The 18,492-nt window shown below is 45.0% G+C and overlaps 1 protein-coding gene and 7 non-coding genes across 8 annotated transcripts; all 8 read right to left on the bottom strand.

Annotated features, from left to right (window-relative positions):
• Positions 1-237: 237 nt before the first annotated feature.
• LOC124450093 lies at positions 238-427 on the bottom strand. Its single transcript, XR_006949850.1, has one exon. It is a non-coding gene; the product is annotated as a U2 spliceosomal RNA (small nuclear RNA).
• Positions 428-774: 347 nt separating this feature from the next.
• LOC124449151 lies at positions 775-2,178 on the bottom strand. Its single transcript, XM_047000102.1, has one exon. It carries the CDS (start codon positions 2,176-2,178, stop codon positions 775-777), a length of 1,404 nt encoding a protein of 467 aa, XP_046856058.1.
• A 5,680-nt stretch (positions 2,179-7,858) lies between these two features.
• Positions 7,859-8,021, bottom strand: LOC124449954. Its single transcript, XR_006949718.1, has one exon. It is a non-coding gene; the product is annotated as a U1 spliceosomal RNA (small nuclear RNA).
• Positions 8,022-8,344: 323 nt separating this feature from the next.
• LOC124450090 lies at positions 8,345-8,530 on the bottom strand. Its single transcript, XR_006949847.1, has one exon. It is a non-coding gene; the product is annotated as a U2 spliceosomal RNA (small nuclear RNA).
• Positions 8,531-9,407: 877 nt separating this feature from the next.
• On the bottom strand, positions 9,408-9,571 carry LOC124450187. The gene has a single exon (XR_006949908.1). It is a non-coding gene; the product is annotated as a U1 spliceosomal RNA (small nuclear RNA).
• A 311-nt stretch (positions 9,572-9,882) lies between these two features.
• LOC124450134 lies at positions 9,883-10,078 on the bottom strand. Its single transcript, XR_006949877.1, has one exon. It is a non-coding gene; the product is annotated as a U2 spliceosomal RNA (small nuclear RNA).
• A 7,520-nt stretch (positions 10,079-17,598) lies between these two features.
• LOC124449946 lies at positions 17,599-17,761 on the bottom strand. Its single transcript, XR_006949710.1, has one exon. It is a non-coding gene; the product is annotated as a U1 spliceosomal RNA (small nuclear RNA).
• Positions 17,762-18,086: 325 nt separating this feature from the next.
• LOC124450089 lies at positions 18,087-18,271 on the bottom strand. Its single transcript, XR_006949846.1, has one exon. It is a non-coding gene; the product is annotated as a U2 spliceosomal RNA (small nuclear RNA).
• Between the last annotated feature and the right edge of the window lie 221 nt (positions 18,272-18,492).

Raw genomic sequence — 18,492 nt, 5'->3', positions numbered from 1 at the left:
AACTTACCGTCTGACGGCCTTTATTGTCTTCCTTTCCGACGACGACGACGTCTTTTCGTCTTTCGCCGACTCTGTCGAAAAGAGACGTATGTTAGTTAATTAGTTAAATGTTAAACGGTTCGTTTCTCGGTTAGTTAGTTAGTTAGTTACAGACAAAATAAATTCGCTTTGCTATTTGATTTGCTGGCTGTTTTGTTTGTTTTTTCTTTGTTTAAAGTAAATGTGTTTCCCTTCGCGGGGAAATGGGCCGAACTCGGAGGTAGTGCAATACCGAGACAACCCGTGGCCAGGGCGAAGCAAGCTCCAATCCCATGGCCGATATCCAAAAATCAGTTTAATATAAGAGTCGGGCATTGCCCGACATATCAGATATTAAGCTGATAAGAACAGATACTACACTTGATCTTATTTTGGGTGGGGACCGGGTAGGTTACGGAGTCGGGGGTGCAATGACTACGAACCCTTACGTGCAAGACCGGTACACTCAGGGAGGCCGCTACAAGCGACGCAGATCGACAGAGGATGTGAACCTCTCCCCCGCGGACAAAACCAACAGAGAAACGAAAGGGGAGAGATCTAGGATCTCTCTACGATACGAAGCTCAGGCATAAATGCCAGAGCTTGGACAAAACTAACGAAAAAAGACGAGACGAGATGTTGAGAAGGACAGCAAGCTGTCCTTTCGCAATCTACGTTACGTACAACGAGCGGGCTATCCGGCAGTACAACCAATTAAGGCGACCCCCTTCAGCACCGTCCAACAAACTACCAATGTCAAGACATAAAATCCTTGGAAAAGGATACTGTGTTGTCGCTAGCGATGGTGCCAACCAAGCCACGAAGCAACCATTCTTCTTCGAACTTCGTCAACAGACAGTGGCGATGTTCAAGTTTCACCGCGAATCGGAAAGTCGACTTCGCCATCCGCAGCACCAAAGAGGCATCGGGAGAGAGACGGTCGAACCTGCATCGATTGCGGTGAAGCCACAAATGATGACGAAGGATGCCCAAAATGGCATTCACGGCCGCAGGGATCTTCTTCGCGACCGGGAATCCAAAGAGAATGGTGGAGATTGAAAGGGGCGTTGGTACGGCCAAAGACACCAGTAGAGGGGTCATCCAGTCCCAAACGGTCTTAGCGACGGGACAGGAGGAAAAAAGGTGGATTGCAGTTTCCTGCTCTCCACAGAAACAGTTCGCATCAACTCTCATGCCGAAACGAATCAAACGATCCGCGGTGGCCAAGCGGCCATGAAAGTTATAATAGTTCGTATCTGCACACGATCGTACAAATCGCCATAGTGATAAAGAACGCCACACAGATGGCCAGTGGACAACGATTTGTTGCGCAGCGAATTTTCCGATGGCTTTGTGAGGAGCCAGCACGTTTTTTAAGAGGACCGAGTAGGTACGTTTGGCTGTTAATTCCGCCAGCGGAATAGGGGCGGTGTCAGCATGTCCAACCAACCACGAATCATTCTCATGTCGTCCTTTCAGTTGTAGCCATGTATGGACCACAGACTGATAGAACTTCGGCAGTCGTTTTATTAGATATGCTGGTGTGGTCACCCGGGCAAAAAAGGTGTTTAAGTCTTGTTTAAAAACTTGACCAATATGGTGTGTAAACAAGACCGGCCAAGGGACAGTGTTTCGAGTCAGCAGTAGGCGACGTAACCAAATTGTACGTAAGGATAAAAGTTTCGTGCCAACGTGCACGACACCCAGACCCCCCTGAAGACGAGGAGCAACGGCAGAGCTGCGCGCAATAGGTTCTTTATTTTTCTTCCATAAGAAGGGAAATAAAAGTTTATTTACGGCATGCACGACTGTCTTAGGCATGTCAAAAATCGTGGCCTGGTACCAAAAGATACTCAGGCCTAGTGTGTTTGCCAGCAGGGTTCTGCCCTGCAGAGATAGAGATCGCGAAGACCAAGATTTGAGTTTCGAGTTCAGTTTTTGAATGAGGGTGTCCCAATCTGGTAAAACAGAATTCCCAACACGACATCCCAGCACGGTCAGGTGGTCAGACTTCCATTTTAAGTTGACAGGTAAGTTTAAGCGCGTTGACCAAGAACCAAAAAGTAGGCCCTCCGTCTTGTCCAAGTTAAGCTTTGCACCTGTGGCTCTGGCAAAACGATCGCAAACATCCAAAAGAGCAAGCAAGCTGGCATCGTCCATGACGAAGCATGTCGTGTCATCAGCATATTGTAAAATTTTTACGGTTTCACCATTTGGTAGCGGGAAGCCATGAATATCCGCGGAGTCCTGAATCGCTTGAGAAAGCGGTTCGGCCGCCAAGATATATAACAGAGGTGAAAGGGGACAACCCTGCCGTACTCCCCGGGAAATAGAAAAAGGACCCCCGAGAGCACCGTTAATTAATATACGGGAATACAAAGTATTATACAGCAGCGAATCCAAGCACGGAAAGAAGGTCCAAAATTCATGGATGTTAGCACTTTCTGTAAAAAGTCCCAATCAATGCGATCGAATGCTTTCTCTTGATCGAGAGACAGTAAAATGCCACCAGTGTTTGAAGAGTTGGCAGTATCCAGGCAATCTTGTATCAAGCGCACTATTTCTCCCGAGAAACGTCCCGGAATACCACACGTTTGGCATGGTGAGACGACAGAGTGTAGGACCTTGGCCAAGCGGCCAGTGAGGACTTTGGACAAGATTTTGTAGTCCGTGCAGAGCAAAGTGATCGGACGCCAGTTCTTGGTGTCCATTTTGTCACCTTTTTTGTACAGGAGTGTTATTATTCCCGTTCGTTGGGACAGGGATAATTTCCCGGCCGAAAAAGAGGCATTAAGTACAGATACTAAATCTGGGCCCAAAATAGTCCAGAATGCACGATAAAATTCATAGGTAAAGCCATCCACCCCCGGAGATTTATTAGTTTTAAAAGAATTTAAGGCAGCGGTACATTCTTCCAGCGAAACAGTTCCCTCACAGAGGGCTGCTTCCATAGGAGACAGTTTATGTTTTATGCTCTCCAAGAAAAACGTTTGTTCTGCAGCGTCTAGGTAGGCGGCAGTGAAAAGGGCAGAGTAGAATACCATCCATACATGCAACATGCCACGCAAGGTTCGACGGTATGGCCATGTACGTCTTTAATTGCATGCATCACGTGTCGTATTGTTTTAGATTGTTCCGTTGAAGGAAATACTTAGAGGAGATTTCCCCCTCCTCAGCCCAACGTTCACGTGCTCGCAAGCGTGCACCTTCGGCTTTGCGGCGATGGTGGAGATACAAAGAATCCTCAACCTCACTGATCTGTTCTGAAACGTCCTTCATGACTGCGAGCAGTCAGGTCACGAAGTTGATTGTTCAAAGTCTCGCACTCTTCTCGTTGCGACGAAGCCAGCTCCGTCGAGAAGTCTACGGTGATCTGTCGCAAAAGGTGTTTTCCGACGTCCCACCAAACAGGTAAGGATGGGTAATATATTTTCTCCTGTTGCCATTCGCTCCAGAAATCTTTAATTAATTTAATATATATTTCGTTATTTAATAAATTTTTATTGAATTTCCAGCAGCCCCTCCCACGCTCCGGCGCATCCGGAAGAGAAAAGGAAAGATATACGTATGAATGGTCGCTACGAAAGTACGGTAATATGGAGACTTCCTTAACGTGTGGTGCGAAATACGAGGACAACCAAAACATGTCCAGTCGCGATCCGATTTGTCCGTTGGCGCGAGACCAGGTAAAGGAGCGTTCTTGGGGATGGCGAGCTCTCCAAATATCGACCAAATTCATATCTTTCGTAAGAGCGGCCAAAGTGTGCGGCCAATTGTACGCCCAGGGTGACGTCGGGTTGCAGCCTTTGCGGTCAATTTGTGGATCGACCACCGTGTTGAAATCTCCTCCAATGATGGTAGGGAGAGCGACATCGAGCATGGGAAGAATGGAATTAAAGAAAGCGATGCCTGGGTTCTTTTGGTTAGGCCCGTAGATGTTTACGAGCTGGAAGGGTGTGGAGTGTAGAGAAAAATGGATAACTTGCAACCGACCTTGTGAGTCGGCTGAAGAGGAAAGAACGGACAGAGAAGGGTGATAAAGAACGGCAACGCCCCGCGAGCGGGTCGTGCCGGGAGACGAAAGCACTTTATACGCGGTCTTGTTATTGTCATGATCGGTTTCATCATCAAGCCATTGTTCGAATTCAGCCTGACTGGTAGAGTGTGTTTCTTGTAGACACGCAATGGTTGGTGCAAAACAAGAGAGCCAAGAAAACAATACAGACCTCTGTGTCGAATTACGGAGGCAATTCAGTGATGATAATAATACATTGAAAGAAAAGAAGAAAAAGAAAGAAAAAGAAAAGAAAAAAAAGGAAAAGGAAAGAAAAGAAAGAAAAAGAAAAGGAAAAGAAAAGAAAAAGAAAAGGAAAAGAAAGGAAGGAAAAGGAAAAGAAAAAAGAGGAAAAGGAAGAAAAAGAAAGAAAAAGGAAAATGGAAGATGGAATGGAAAGGATGAAAGGGAATGTCCACAGATCGATTTGAGATGACAGTCTTCTTAGGGAAAGTCGGGGACGAGGAGCAGGCAGGTGGGTGGGCAATTCCGCCTCTGATACGGTAGCGGAAGCGCAGGAAGCGCCATCATCGCTAGCGCAATCATCTTCTCCAAGGTCGAGGTAGTCGGCCGGGTCCATCTGTTCCACTGCCGAATGCTGTGACTCGTTGTCGTCACCAATATCATCATTATTAACATCATTATCATCGTTTTCATCATTATCATCATTAGCATCATCATTATCATTATCATCATCATCATTATCATTACCATCATTATCATCATTATCATCATCATCCTCAACATTATCATCATTATCGTTGTCCATGTTCGTGTTCGTGTTCGTCTCGTCGTCCATGTCCGTTTCATCATTGTCATCATCATCATCCTCATCAGTGTCCGCAGGTAGGGGCACTGTATCCGGTGGGGGTTCTGTGTTCCCGGGATCAGGAGTGACCGCAATGTCACCAACATCCGAATCATCGGGTGTCGCTCGTTTCTCCTCTGGTTGCGGTGATGTGGCTGGAGAATGGCGTCTCTTCCCACGACGTCGTACAGGACTAGAGGTGCTTGATGGAGAAGACTCCATATTGACAGTGCCCCCCTCCCCAGAAGGGGCAGAAAGGGCAGGCAGAGTGGTAGAGGCAGATTCCGGAGCGTCGGAAACGCGGGCAGGAGCCGACTGGGCATTACTATTACTATTATTACAATTAGATAGCACGGGAGTGGATGGCCCGGCACTCTCGGAGGCATCAAAAGATAAAGTGTTGCTTCTTGCAATCGCGGCATACGATCGCGAAGGAGCTGTTGGTACAGAAGACTCTGTGTTATTATTATTATTATTGTTATAATTGGCAAGGGCAGCTCGAAAAGACGGACAGTCCGCGATGACATGTCCCTCTTTGTGGCATTTAAAGCACACGGGCTTTTGGCCACTGTATTTAACGACGCACCAATGTCCGGCGATGCGAAGGCGAGCAGGGATGTTAGACGTGATCTTCATTAAGACGTTGTGCTCACCGGTATAGATCTTCTCGTGTAGCACCGATTTAATTGTTTTTATGCCGCCACTGTAAGGGGCAAGTGCCCTAGTTATCGCTTCGTCTGGGATCCCGTACGATAAGCGGGAAATATAAACCCACGTGAATGGGGAAACCGAACGAAATTCCACTGGTTTACCATGTACCAGGAAGTCTTGGTTTGAAAACGCCTGCATTTGGCGTGCGTTATTAAATGTCAGGCGATATCGCTCAGGTGAGATCTGCACCACAGCTTCGACAGTAGAAGACAATTCCGTGTCTTCAACAGATTTATTACGTCTTTGGCTCCCTTTTTAGGAAGGGGGCAGTCAGGGTGCAAGATGATATCGACTGTGCGGGAAGCGTACGGTATCATTATTATTATATATAAGTTGTTATTCCGTTCACAAAATATTATTATTAAACGGGGGCGTATGAAAAATTAAAAATGCAAGCAATCATGCATTCAATTCATACAAGCAAAAAATCAGACGTTTATGGCAGAAAAACGCCCAAAGCAAAAATCTTCGGTCAAACAGACCAAATAATAGCAGAAAAAGTATGGAACACGCTTACACCAGTCGAAATATAACAACTAGTGTATAAACACTCAGTATATTAGCGTATATTCAAGCAGCAAGCGCTCGACTACGCCCACGAATAATGTATAAACGCCGCGTGAAAGTACAACGGCAAAGGCAGAATTAGTGAGAAAATCTACAGTTAAATATTAAATTCACCGTAGAACAAAAAGGCAAAAGGTAGAATACGCTAGTCTAAAACAAACTAGCAAAAAAACAAGGCAAAAAATAGACAGAAACGAAGCGAACAAACAAAGTGCTTCGCGAAAGTATAACAACGCTGAATAGCAGCAATCAGCGTTAAGGCAAAGATAAACTAATAGAAAATACGAGCAAGAAGTTATAAAACAACGCCCGATCAAAGTACAAACGACCTTCGATAAACGATCGTTCTTTAGAGTAAGATAAACGTTCGAGCAAATATAAAACTCGAAAGCACACAGTATATAGCAGTTCCTACTTATAGCAGAAACCAAAAAGAATATAAATCACACGTGAAGTCTGTAGCTTCGCAAGAAGTCGAGGAAGAAAGCTTCCCGATAACAAAATGGCGATAAACACGCGAAATATGAAGGAACACTGAAGGTGTCAGGTGGCCAAACCACCCCGACTAGACCCTAGCAACAAGAAAGAGAAAGACCCCTCCTGTTCGGTTGCCCCTAAATGGGCCCCTAATAAGGAACTACCAGAAAACAGATACAAAATATAAATTTACAAACAAGGAACGAACTCACATTTTGAAGACGATATTGAATATGATTATGAACAACGAACGATCAAAAACGCGCAGACTCGAAACAGCAGATCTCGACAGGTCACCGTGTCTGTTGCAGCTACACTGATCTTAGCCAAAAGGCCGAGAAGCGATACAGAAGAAGAGCTTTCGCCATTTTTTCACTCTACAAGTTGCATGAGAAACACACGGTTCTATTGTATCTTTTCGTAGAAATCATGCAACAAATGAAAAAATCAAGCGTACGGATAACGAAGAATCATCCTTTACTACAATCGTCATGTCAAGCGTTCTTTCTAATCCAATGTACACCTGTTCGTAAAGAAGAACATGTTTGAAAATTCGCGCGTAATGCCGCGAAATGCGATCGTTTCATATGACGTAGGAAGCACGCGATGTCTGTCGCGAACTTGCTGCAGACGTGCTTTCTCATTGTAAAACAAACGCTTTGTGCTTGTGGGCGATAATGATTCGCATTGTATGCAAGTGCTGCAATGTCAACAAGGTCATGCTTCATGAAATCGGCAGACAAGCAGCTCAATGAACGAATTTTACACTACGAGCCGTTAAATGTCAGTGATACATAGAAATAATTACTATAAAAGCTAAACAAACGTACGACTAAGTAAGAAAACGTTCGCAATGCAATATCATTACTGTTAACGTCGACGATACATATTATAATTGTATACTTTCATAATGTATATGCCGTCCGTCAAAATATACACACGCCGGCCGTTTACGTCGTTGTTAAGTACAAGTAATTTATGTCAAATACAAGTAATTTATTCTTGCTAATAGCTGATATAAATTTCTCCTGCATCTCGCTATGCATTTTGGGATAGGTCAGTAAAAAATTTGGCAGCATGCAACCTAACCCCGAACGAACAACGAATTTATATATGTCCCAAAGCGTGGCATACACAATTGACGGACGAAAGGCCCTCTTCTCTCTATTGTGTTCTATTTTATTTGTTCTTTTTTCTCGCTTCTTCCTCCCATCGTGAGAAAGAGGGGACGAGCGCGAACGCAGGTCCCCACTACCAGAAATTATACGCTCGAGTTACCCACGTTAGGGGTAATCGCGGAGTCAACCCAGTCGAAGTGCAATGAAAGGGCCTCATCCTGAGAGGACCTCCTAGCTGATCAAGGTGCCTCTCGCGTCAGGTAAGTATGCTCGAACGACGCACGGCGAGCATACTTTGTACGCGAACGTACGCTCTGTGCGACACGGTTGCACCCCCTCCCTTTACTTTTTCACTACTTTTTGCACTTGCAACGTACCGTCTGACGGCCTTTATTGTCTTCCTTTCCGACGGCGACGACGTCTTTTCGTCTTTCGCCGACTCTGTCGAAAAGAGACGTATGTTATTTAGTTAAATGTTAAACAGTTCGTTTCTCGTTAGTTAGTTACAGACAAAATAAATTCGCAGCTTTGATTTGCTGGCTGTTTTGTTTGTTTTTCGTTTGTTTAAGTAAATGTGTTTCCCTTCCGCGAAGGAAATGGGCCAACTCGGAGGTAGTGCAATACCGACAACCCGTGGCCAGGGCGAAGCAAGCTCCAATCCCATGGCCGATATCCAAAAATCAGTTTAATATAAGAGTCGGCATTGCCCGACATATCAGATATTGCTGATAAGAACAGATACTACACTTGATCTTAGCCAAAAGGCCGAGAAGCGATACAGAAGAAGAGCTTTCGCCATTTTTTCACTCTACAAGTTGCATAGAGAACACACGGTTCTATTGTATCTTTTCGCGTAGAAATCATGCAACAAATGAAAAAATCAAAGCGAGTACGGATATGAAGGAATCATCCTTTACTACAATCGTCATGTCAAGCGTTCTTTCTAATCCAATGTACACCTGTTCGTAAAGAAGAACATGTTTTTGAAAATTCGCGCGTAATGCCGCGAAATGCGATCGTTTCATATGACGTAGGAAGCACGCGATGTCTGTCGCGAACTTGCTGCAGACGTGCTTTCTCATTGTAAAACAAACGCTTTGTGCTTGTGGGCGATAATGATTCGCATTGTATGCAAGTGCTGCAATGTCAACAAGGTCATGCTTCATGAAATCGGCAGACAAGCAGCTCAATGAACAATTTTACACTACGAGCCGTTAAATGTCAGTGATACATAGAAATAATTACTATAAAAGCTAAACAAACGTACGACTAAGTAAGAAAAACGTTCGCAATGCAATATCATTACAACGTCGACGATATATTATAATTTGTATACTTTCATAATGTATATGCCGTCCGTCAAAATATACACACACGCCGGCCGTTTACGTCGTTGTTAAGTACAAGTAATTTATGTCAAATACAAGTAATTTATTCTTGCTAATAGCTGATATAAATTTCTCCTGCATCTCGCTATGCATTTGGGATAGGTCAGTAAAAATTTGGCAGCATGCAGCCTAACTGAACGAACAACGAATTTATATATGTCCCAAAGCGTGGCATACACAATTGACGGACGAAGGCCCTCTTCTCTCTATTGTGTTCTATTTTATTTGTTCTTTTCTCCGCTTCTTCCTCCCATCGTGAGAACAGAAGGGGACGAGCGCGAACGCAGGTCCCCACTACCAGAAATTATACGCTCGAGTTACCCACGTTAGGGGTAATCGCAGGAGTCAACCCAGTCGAAGTGCAATGAAAGGGCCTCATCCTGAGAGGACCTCCTAGCTGATCAAGGTGCCTCTCGCGTCAGGTAAGTATGCTCGAACGACGCACGGCGAGCATACTTTGTACGCGAACGTACGCTCTGTGCGACACGGTTGCACCCTCCCTTTACTTTTTCACTACTTTTTGCGTGCCGTCTGACGGCCTTTATTGTCTTCCTTTCCGACGGCGACGACGTCTTTTCGTCTTTCGCCGACTCTGTCGAAAAGATATGTTATTTAGTTAAATGTTAAACAGTTCGTTTCTCGGTTAGTTAGTTACAGACAAAATAAATTCGCTTAGCTATTTGATTTGCTGGCTGTTTTGTTTGTTTTCGTTTGTTTAAAGTAAATGTGTTTCCCTTCCGAAGGAAATGGGCGAACTCGGAGGTAGTGCAATACCGAGACAACCCGTGGCCAGGGAGCAAGCTCCAATCCATGGCGATATCCAAAATCAGTTTAATAAGAGTCGGGCATTGCCCGACATATCAGATATTAAGCTGATAAGAACAGATACTACACTTGATCTTATTTTGGGTGGGGACCGGGTAGGTTACGAAGTCGGGGTGTGCAATGACTACGAACCCTTACGTGCAAGACCGGTACACTCAAGGAGGCCGCTACAAGCGACGCAGATCGACAGAGGTTGTGAACCTCTCCCCCGCGGACAAAACCGACAGAGAACAAAAAGGTAAGATCTAGGATCTTTCGACGATACTAAGCCCTGGCATAAATGTCAGAACTTTGACAAAACGCACGAAAATGACGAGACGAGATATTGAAAAGGACAGCAAGCTGCCTTTTCGCAATCTACGCAACGTACGACGAACGGGCTATCCGGCAGTACAACCAATGAAGGCGACCCCATCAGCACCGTCCCACATATTACCAACATTCAAGACATAAAATCCTTACAAAGGATACGGTGTTTTCGTCTGTGATGGTACCGATAAGGCCACGAATCAACCATTCGTCTTCGAACTGCGTCAACAGACAGTGGCGATGTTCAAGTTTCACCGCGATCGGAAGGTCGACTTCGCCATCCGCAATACCGAGGCATCGGGGAGAGACGGTCAAACCTGCATCGATTGCGGTGAAGCCACAGATGATGGCGAAAAATACCCAAGAGGGCATTCACGGCAGCGGGGATATTCTTCGCGTCCGGAAGCCGAAGAGAATGGTGGAGATGGATAGGGAGATGGTATGTCCAAAGACACCAGTAGAGGGTCATCCAGGCCCAAACGGTCTTGGCGACGGACAGGAGTAAAAGGTGGATAGCAGTTTCCTGCTCTCCACAGAAACAGTTCGCATCTACGCGCATGCCAAAGTGAAGCAACGGTCCGCGTGGCCAAGCGGCCATGAAAGTTATAATAGTTCGTGTCTGCACATGATCGTACAAATCGCCAGAGGCGAAGAGAGCGCCACACAGACGGCCAGTGGACGTGAATCTGTTGCGCAGCAAATTTTTCGATGGCTTTATGCGGAGCCAAGACACTGTTTAACAGAACCGAGTATGTACGCCCGGCAGTAAGTTCTTCCAGCGGAATCGGAGCAGCATCGATATGCCCGACCAACCATGCATTCTCCTCACGTCGGCCCTTTAGTTGCAGCCAAGTATGCACAAGGGATTGATAGAACTTGGGGAGTTTCTTAATAAGGTAGGCAGGAGTGGTTTCCTGCGAGAAAAAAGTATCCAGGTCTTGTTTAAAGACTTGTTGCACGTAAGACGATAACAAGGAAGGCCAAGAAATATTATATTGCGAGAGCAAAAGACGTCTAAGCCAAATTGTTCGCAGAGAAAAGATTTTTGTACTAATATGTACAACCCCCAATCCCCCCCGAAGGCGAGGAGCAACGGCAGAGCTGCGGGCAATGGGTTCTTTTGGCTTGTTCCAAATAAACGGGAACAAGATCTTGTTGATGGCGTGAGTAACCGTCTTTGGCATGTCGAAAATTGTCGCTTGGTACCAAAAGATACTCAATCCCAAAGTGTTTGCAAGAAGGGTTCTACCCTGCAGCGACAGAGATCGCGAGGACCAAGATTTGACTTTTGTTTTAAATTTGTGTACAAGGATGTCCCAATCCGGCAAAACGGAGTTCCCAACACGACATCCCAGGACAATCAAGCAGTCGGACGTCCATTTTAGCGCAACAGGTAAGTCAGTCCTTGTTTTCCAAGCACCAAAGAGAAGACCTTCTGTCTTGTCAAGATTGAGCTTGGCTCCTGTGGCGTGGAAAACGATCACAAAGGTGCAATAGGGCAAGCAGGCTGGCATCGTCCATGACGAAACAAGTCGTATCATCGGCATACTGTAAGATCTTCACAGTTTCACCATTGGGTAGCGGAAGCCATGAATATCAGCGAGTCTTGAATCGCTCGAGAGCGGTTCGGCAGCCAGGATATATAAGAGTGGTGAAAGGGGACAACCCTGCCGCACTCGGAAATAGAAAAGGACCCCCGAGAGCACCGTTAATTAATATGCGGGAATATAAAGTATTATAAAGTAGGCGGATCCAGGCACGGAAAGAAGGTCCGAAATTCATGGAAGTTAAAACCTTCTGTAAAAAGTCCCAATCAATTCGATCAAAAGCTTTCTCTTGGTCGAGTGACAGTAGAACGCCACCAGTGTTTGAAGAGTTGGCAGAGTCCAGGCAGTCTTGTATTAAGCGCACTATCTCTCCCGAGAAACGTCCCGGGATACCACACGTTTGGCATGGCGAGACAACAGTATGGAGGACCTTGGCCAAGCGGCCAGTGAGGACTTTGGACAAGATTTTGTAATCCGTGCAGAGCAGTGTGATCGGACGCCAGTTCTTGGTGTCCAATTTGTCACCTTTCTTGTAAAGAAGCGTTATTATTCCCGTTCGCTGGGACAGGGATAGTTTCCCAGTGGAAAAAGAGGCATTGAGTACAGATACTAAATCTGGGCCCAGAACGGTCCAAAATGCACGATAAAACTCATAGGTAAGGCCATCCACCCCCGGAGATTTATTAGTTTTAAAGGAAGTTAAGGCAGCGGTACACTCTTCTAGAGAAACGGTTCCCTCACAAAGAGCTGCTTCCATAGGTGAGAGTTTATGTTTGACTCTCCCCAAGAAGAAGGATTGTTCAGCGGCGTCAAGGTAGGCGGCAGAAAAAAGGGCAGAGTAAAACAACATCCAGACGTGCAACATTCCACGCAAAGTTCGTACTGTATGGCCGTGGAGATCTTTAATTGCATGCATCACGTTACGTATTGCCTTGGTTTTCTCACGTTGAAAGAAATATTTTGAGGAGATTTCCCCCTCCTCAGCCCAACGTTCACGTGCTCGCAAGCGTGCACCTTCGGCTTTGCGGCGGTGGTGATCGTACAGACAATCCTCCACCTTTTTGATTTGTGCCGAAACGTCCTCACCGGCGTTACTGCGAGTGGTAAGGTCTAAAAGTTGTTTGTTGAGAGACTCGTACTGTTCTCTCTGTGACAGAGCCAGCTCTGTCGAAAAGTCAGTAGTGATCTGTCGTATCATTTGTTTGCCTACGTCCCACCAAACAGGTAAGGATGGGTAATACATTTTCTCTTGTTGCCAGTCCGTCCAGAAATTTTTGATTAATTTAATATAGGTTGCATTATTTAATAAGTGTTTATTAAATTTCCAGCAGCCCCTCCCACGCTCGGCGCATCCGGAGAAAAGGAAAGATATACGTATGAATGGTCGCTACGAAAGTACGGCAATATGGAGACTTCCTTAACGTGTGGTGCGAAAAACGAGGACAACCAAAACATGTCCAATCGCGATCCAACTTGACCGTTGGCACGAGACCAGGTATAGGAGCGTTCTTGAGGATGGCGTGCTCCAAATATCGACCAAATTCATATCGTTCGTAAGTGTGGCCAGTGTGTGGCCAATTTATGCAGGGTGACGTCGGGTTGCAGCCTTTGCGGTCAATTTGTGGATCAACCACCGTATTGAAATCTCCTCCGATGATGGTAGGGAGAGAGACATCAAGCAGAGGGAGGATGGAATTAAAGAACTCGATGCCAGGGTTCTTTGATTAGGACCGTAGAGTTAACAGCTGGAAGGGTGTGGAATGGAAGGAAAATGGATGACTTGCAACCGACCTTGTGAGTCGGTTGAAGAAGAAAGAACGGAAAGAGAAGGGTGATAAAGAACGGCAACGCCCCGCGAACGGGTCGTGCCGGAGAAGAAAGAACTTTGTACATAGACTTGTTGTTATCATGGCGATTTTCATCGTCGATCCATCGTTCAAACTCCGTTTGACTTGTGGCATGGGTTTCTTGCAGGCACGATCATGGGCTAAAAACAAGAAAGCCAGGAAAATAATATGGACCTTCTGTTGCGGAGGCCCTGGCAATTCAATGTAATAATAGTAATTGGTGATGATGAATAAGTCATTGTAAAAAGGTTAAAGGCAAGCAAAATTCAAAAAAGAAAAGAAAGAAAGAAAGAAAAAGGAAAAGAAAAAAGAAAAACGAAAAGAAAAAAGGAAAAAGGAAAAGGAAAAAAGGAAAAAGGGAAAAAAGGAAAAACAAAAAGGAAAAGTAAAAAGGAAAAAAGAAAAAGAAAAGAAAAAAGTTCAAAAAGAAAAGGAAAAGACAAAAAATTGTCTAAAAAGTTAATAAGATGGAGAGCCCCCCTGGGTGGGAAGCACTGCCGCCAATTTATATAAAGCGTCTGCGTCGTGTGCCACGGCACCAGCAGATTCATTGCGGTTCTCAGGTCGTTTGTCTTTCCTGAGTGAAAGTCGCACGGGACGAGGAGCAGGCGAGTTGGGCAGCTCCGCCTCCGGAACAGTAGCGAAGGAATCACCATCATCGCTGGGATATTCATCCTCCCCAAGGTCTAGGTAGTCGGCTGGGTCCATTTGGTCCACTTCCGATTGCTGTGACTCTTTGTCGTCACCACTATGATCATTTTCATCATTATCATCGTTTTCATCGTAATCGTCATTTTCATCATTATCGTCATTATCAACATTATCACTATTAGCATCCTTATCATCATCGCCATCCAGGTTCGTATTCGTGTTTGTCTCGTCGTCCATGTCCGATTCATCATTATCATCATCATCATCCTCGTCGGTGTCCGCAGGAAGGGGCACAGTTTCAGGAGGGGATTCCGTGCTCATGGGATCCGGTGTGACAGCAATGTCACCAACGTCCAAGTCATCGGGCGTTGCACGTTTCTCCTCTGGCTGCGGCGAGTGAGTAGGCGAATGGCGTCGTTTCCCGTCGTCGAACGGGGCTGGAAACGGTCGATGGGGAAGACTCCGTGTTGACAGTGCCGCCCCCCCCAGAAGGGGCAGAAAGGGCAGGCAAGGCAGAAGAGGCAGATTCCGGAGCGCCAGAGACGCAGGCAGGAGCCGACTGGGCACTACTATTATTAATATTTAATAAGGGAGTGGATGGCCCGGTACTCGGAGGTGTTGAAGGCAAAGGACCACTCCTCGTAACCGCAGCATACGAGCGCGAAGGAGCGGAAGGTACAGAAGACTCTGTAGTATTATTATTGCTACCGTTAGTAGCAGCATCGTTATCGTTGTTATGATAACTATCCAGGGCAGCTCGAAAAGACGGACAGTCAGCGATGACGTGTCCCTCTTTGTGGCATTTGAAACACACGGGTTTTTGGCCACTGTATTTCACCACGCACCAATGTCCTGCAATACGAAGGCGTGCAGGGATGTTTGAAGTTATCTTCATGAGCACGTTGTGCTCGCCGGTATATATTTTCTCATGCAGCACCGATTTGATTGTCTTGATGCCGCCACTGTAAGGTGTAAGTGCCCTGGTGATGGCTTCATCAGGGATGCCATAAGAAAGACGGAAGATGTAGACCCACGTGAATGGGGAAACTGATCGAAATTCCACGGGCTTTCCATGCACGAGGAAGTCTTGGTTGGAGAAAGCTTGCATTTGGCGAGCGTTATTGAAAGTTAGGCGATATCGCTCCGGTGAGATTTGAACGACCGCGATAGTAGAAGACAACTCCGTGTCTTTAAAGATTTATCACATCCTTGGCTCCCTTTTTAGGAAGGGGGCAGTCAGGATGGAGAATGATATCGACTGTTCTTGAAGCATACGGTATCATTATTAATTATTAGTTAATCCGTTCAAAAATAATATCAAACGGGGGCGTATGAAAAATTTAAAATGCATGCAATCATGCATTCAATTCATACAAACAAGAAGGCAGGCGTTTATGGCAGAAAAACGCCCAAAGCAGAAAAGTCTTCGGTCAAACAGACCAAAATAATAGTAGAAAAAGTATAGAACACGCTTACACCAGTAGAAATATAACAACTAGTGCAAAAACACTCAGGATATTAGCGTATCTTCAAGCAAAAGCGCTCGACTACGCCCACGAATAATATATAAACGCCGCGTAAATATACAACGGCAAAGGCAAAATTAGAAGAAAATCTACAGTGAAATATGAAATTCACTGTAGAACAGAGAAGAGGCAGAATACGCTAGTCTAAAACAAACTAGCAAAAATTACAAGGAAAAATAGGCAGAAACGAAGCGAACAAACAACGTGCTTCGAAAAGTAACTTGAACGGCAAAGGTCCAAGCAAATCAAACGATAAATTAAGCAAAGCTGAATGACAGCAATCAGCGTTAAGGCAAAGATAAACTAATAGAAAATACGAGCAATAAGTTATAAAACAACGCCCGATCAAAGTACAAACGACCTTCGATAAACGATCGTTCTTTAGAGTAAGATAAACGTTCGAGCAAATATAAAACTCGAAAACACACAGTATGTAGCAGTTCCTACTTATAGCAGAAACCAAAAAGAATATAAATCACACGTGAAGTCTTGTAGCTTCGCAAAAACAAGTCGAGGAAGAAAGCTTCCCGATAACAAAATGGCGATAAACACGCGAAATATAAGAAGGAACACTGAAGGTGTCAGAACGTGGCCAAACCACCCCCCGACTAGACCCTAGCAACAAGAAAGAGGAAAGACCCTCCTGTTCGGTTGCCCCTAAATGGGCCCCTAATAAGGAACTACCAGAAAACAGATACAAAATATAACAATTTACAAACAAGGAACGAACTCACGATTTGAAGACGATATTGAATATGATTAACAGAACACAAACGATCAGAACGCGCAGACTCAGCAACAGCAATTCGACTTGTCACCGTGTCCGTTAGCAGCTACACTTGATCTTAGCCAAAAGGCCGAGAAGCGATACAGAAGAAGAGCTTTCGCCATTTTTCACTCTACAAGTTGCATGAGAAACACACGGTTCTATTGTATCTTTTCGCGTAGAAATCATGCAACAAATGAAAAAAATCAAGCAGTACGGATAACGAAGGAATCATCCTTTACTACAATCGTCATGTCAAGCGTTCTTTCTAATCCAATGTACACCTGTTCGTAAAGAAGAACATGTTTGAAAATTCGCGCGTAATGCCGCGAAATGCGATCGTTTCATATGACGTAGGAAGCACGCGATGTCTGTCGCGAACTTGCTGCAGACGTGCTTTCTCATTGTAAAACAAACGCTTTGTGCTTGTGGGCGATAATGATTCGCATTGTATGCAAGTGCTGCAATGTCAACAAGGTCATGCTTCATGAAATCGGCAGACAAGCAGCTCAATGAACGAATTTTACACTACGAGCCGTTAAATGTCAGTGATACATAGAAATAATTACTATAAAAGCTAAACAAACGTACGACTAAGTAAGAAAAACGTTCGCAATGCAATATCATTACTGTTAACGTCGACGATACATATTATAATTTGTATACTTTCATAATGTATATGCCGTCCGTCAAAATATACACACGCCGGCCGTTTACGTCGTTGTTAAGTACAAGTAATTTATGTCAAATACAAGTAATTTATTCTTGCTAATAGCTGATATAAATTTCTCCTGCATCTCGCTATGCATTTTGGGATAGGTCAGTAAAAATTTGGCAGCATGCAACCTAACCCGAACGAACAACGAATTTATATATGTCCCAAAGCGTGGCATACACAATTGACGGACGAAAGGCCCTCTTCTCTCTATTGTGTTCTATTTTATTTGTTCTTTTTCTCCGCTTCTTCCTCCCATCGTGAGAAACGAAGGGGACGAGCGCGAACGCAGGTCCCCACTACCAGAAATTATACGCTCGAGTTACCCACGTTAGGGGTAATCGCAGGAGTCAACCAGTCGAAGTGCAATGAAAGGGCCTCATCCTGAGAGGACCTCCTAGCTGATCAAGGTGCCTCTCGCGTCAGGTAAGTATGCTCGAACGACGCACGGCGAGCATACTTTGTACGCGAACGTACGCTCTGTGCGACACGGTTGCACCCCTCCCTTTACTTTTCACTACTTTTGCACTTGCAGCGTACCGTCTGACGGCCTTTATTGTCTTCCTTTCCGACGGCGACGACGTCTTTTCGTCTTTCGCCGACTCTGTCGAAAAGAGACGTATGTTATTTAGTTAAATGTTAAACAGTTCGTTTCTCGGTTAGTTAGTTACAGACAAAATAAATTCGCTTAGCTATTTGATTTGCTGGCTGTTTTGTTTGTTTTTCGTTTGTTTAAAGTAAATGTGTTTCCCTTCCGAAGGGAAATGGGCCGAACTCGGAGGTAGTGCAATACCGAGACAACCCGTGGCCAGGGCGAAGCAAGCTCAATCCATGGCCGATATCCAAAATCAGTTTAATATAAGAGTCGGGCATTGCCCGACATATCAGATAAGCTGATAAGAACAGATACTACACTTGATCTTAGCCAAAGGCCGAGAAGCGATACAGAAGAAGAGCTTTCGCCATTTTCACTCTACAAGTTGCATGAGAAACACACGGTTCTATTGTATCTTTTCGCGTAGAAATCATGCAACAAATGAAAAAAATCAAGCAGTACGGATAACGAAGGAATCATCCTTTACTACAATCGTCATGTCAAGCGTTCTTTCTAATCCAATGTACACCTGTTCGTAAAGAAGAACATGTTTGAAAATTCGCGCGTAAT

The sequence above is a fragment of the Xenia sp. Carnegie-2017 genome, unplaced genomic scaffold (genome assembly GCF_021976095.1).
Source record: "Xenia sp. Carnegie-2017 unplaced genomic scaffold, XeniaSp_v1 HiC_scaffold_23, whole genome shotgun sequence".
NCBI lineage: Eukaryota > Metazoa > Cnidaria > Anthozoa > Malacalcyonacea > Xeniidae > Xenia > Xenia sp. Carnegie-2017.
The sequence above is the reverse complement of the archived record's forward strand: the minus strand, read 5'-3'. Positions and strand labels throughout refer to the sequence as shown.

What these genes read in the sequence shown, in the direction of transcription:
- LOC124449151 (XM_047000102.1), bottom strand. Translation starts at nt 2,178, where the DNA reads ATGGACGATGCCAGCTTGCTTGCTCTTTTGGATGTTTGCGATCGTTTT.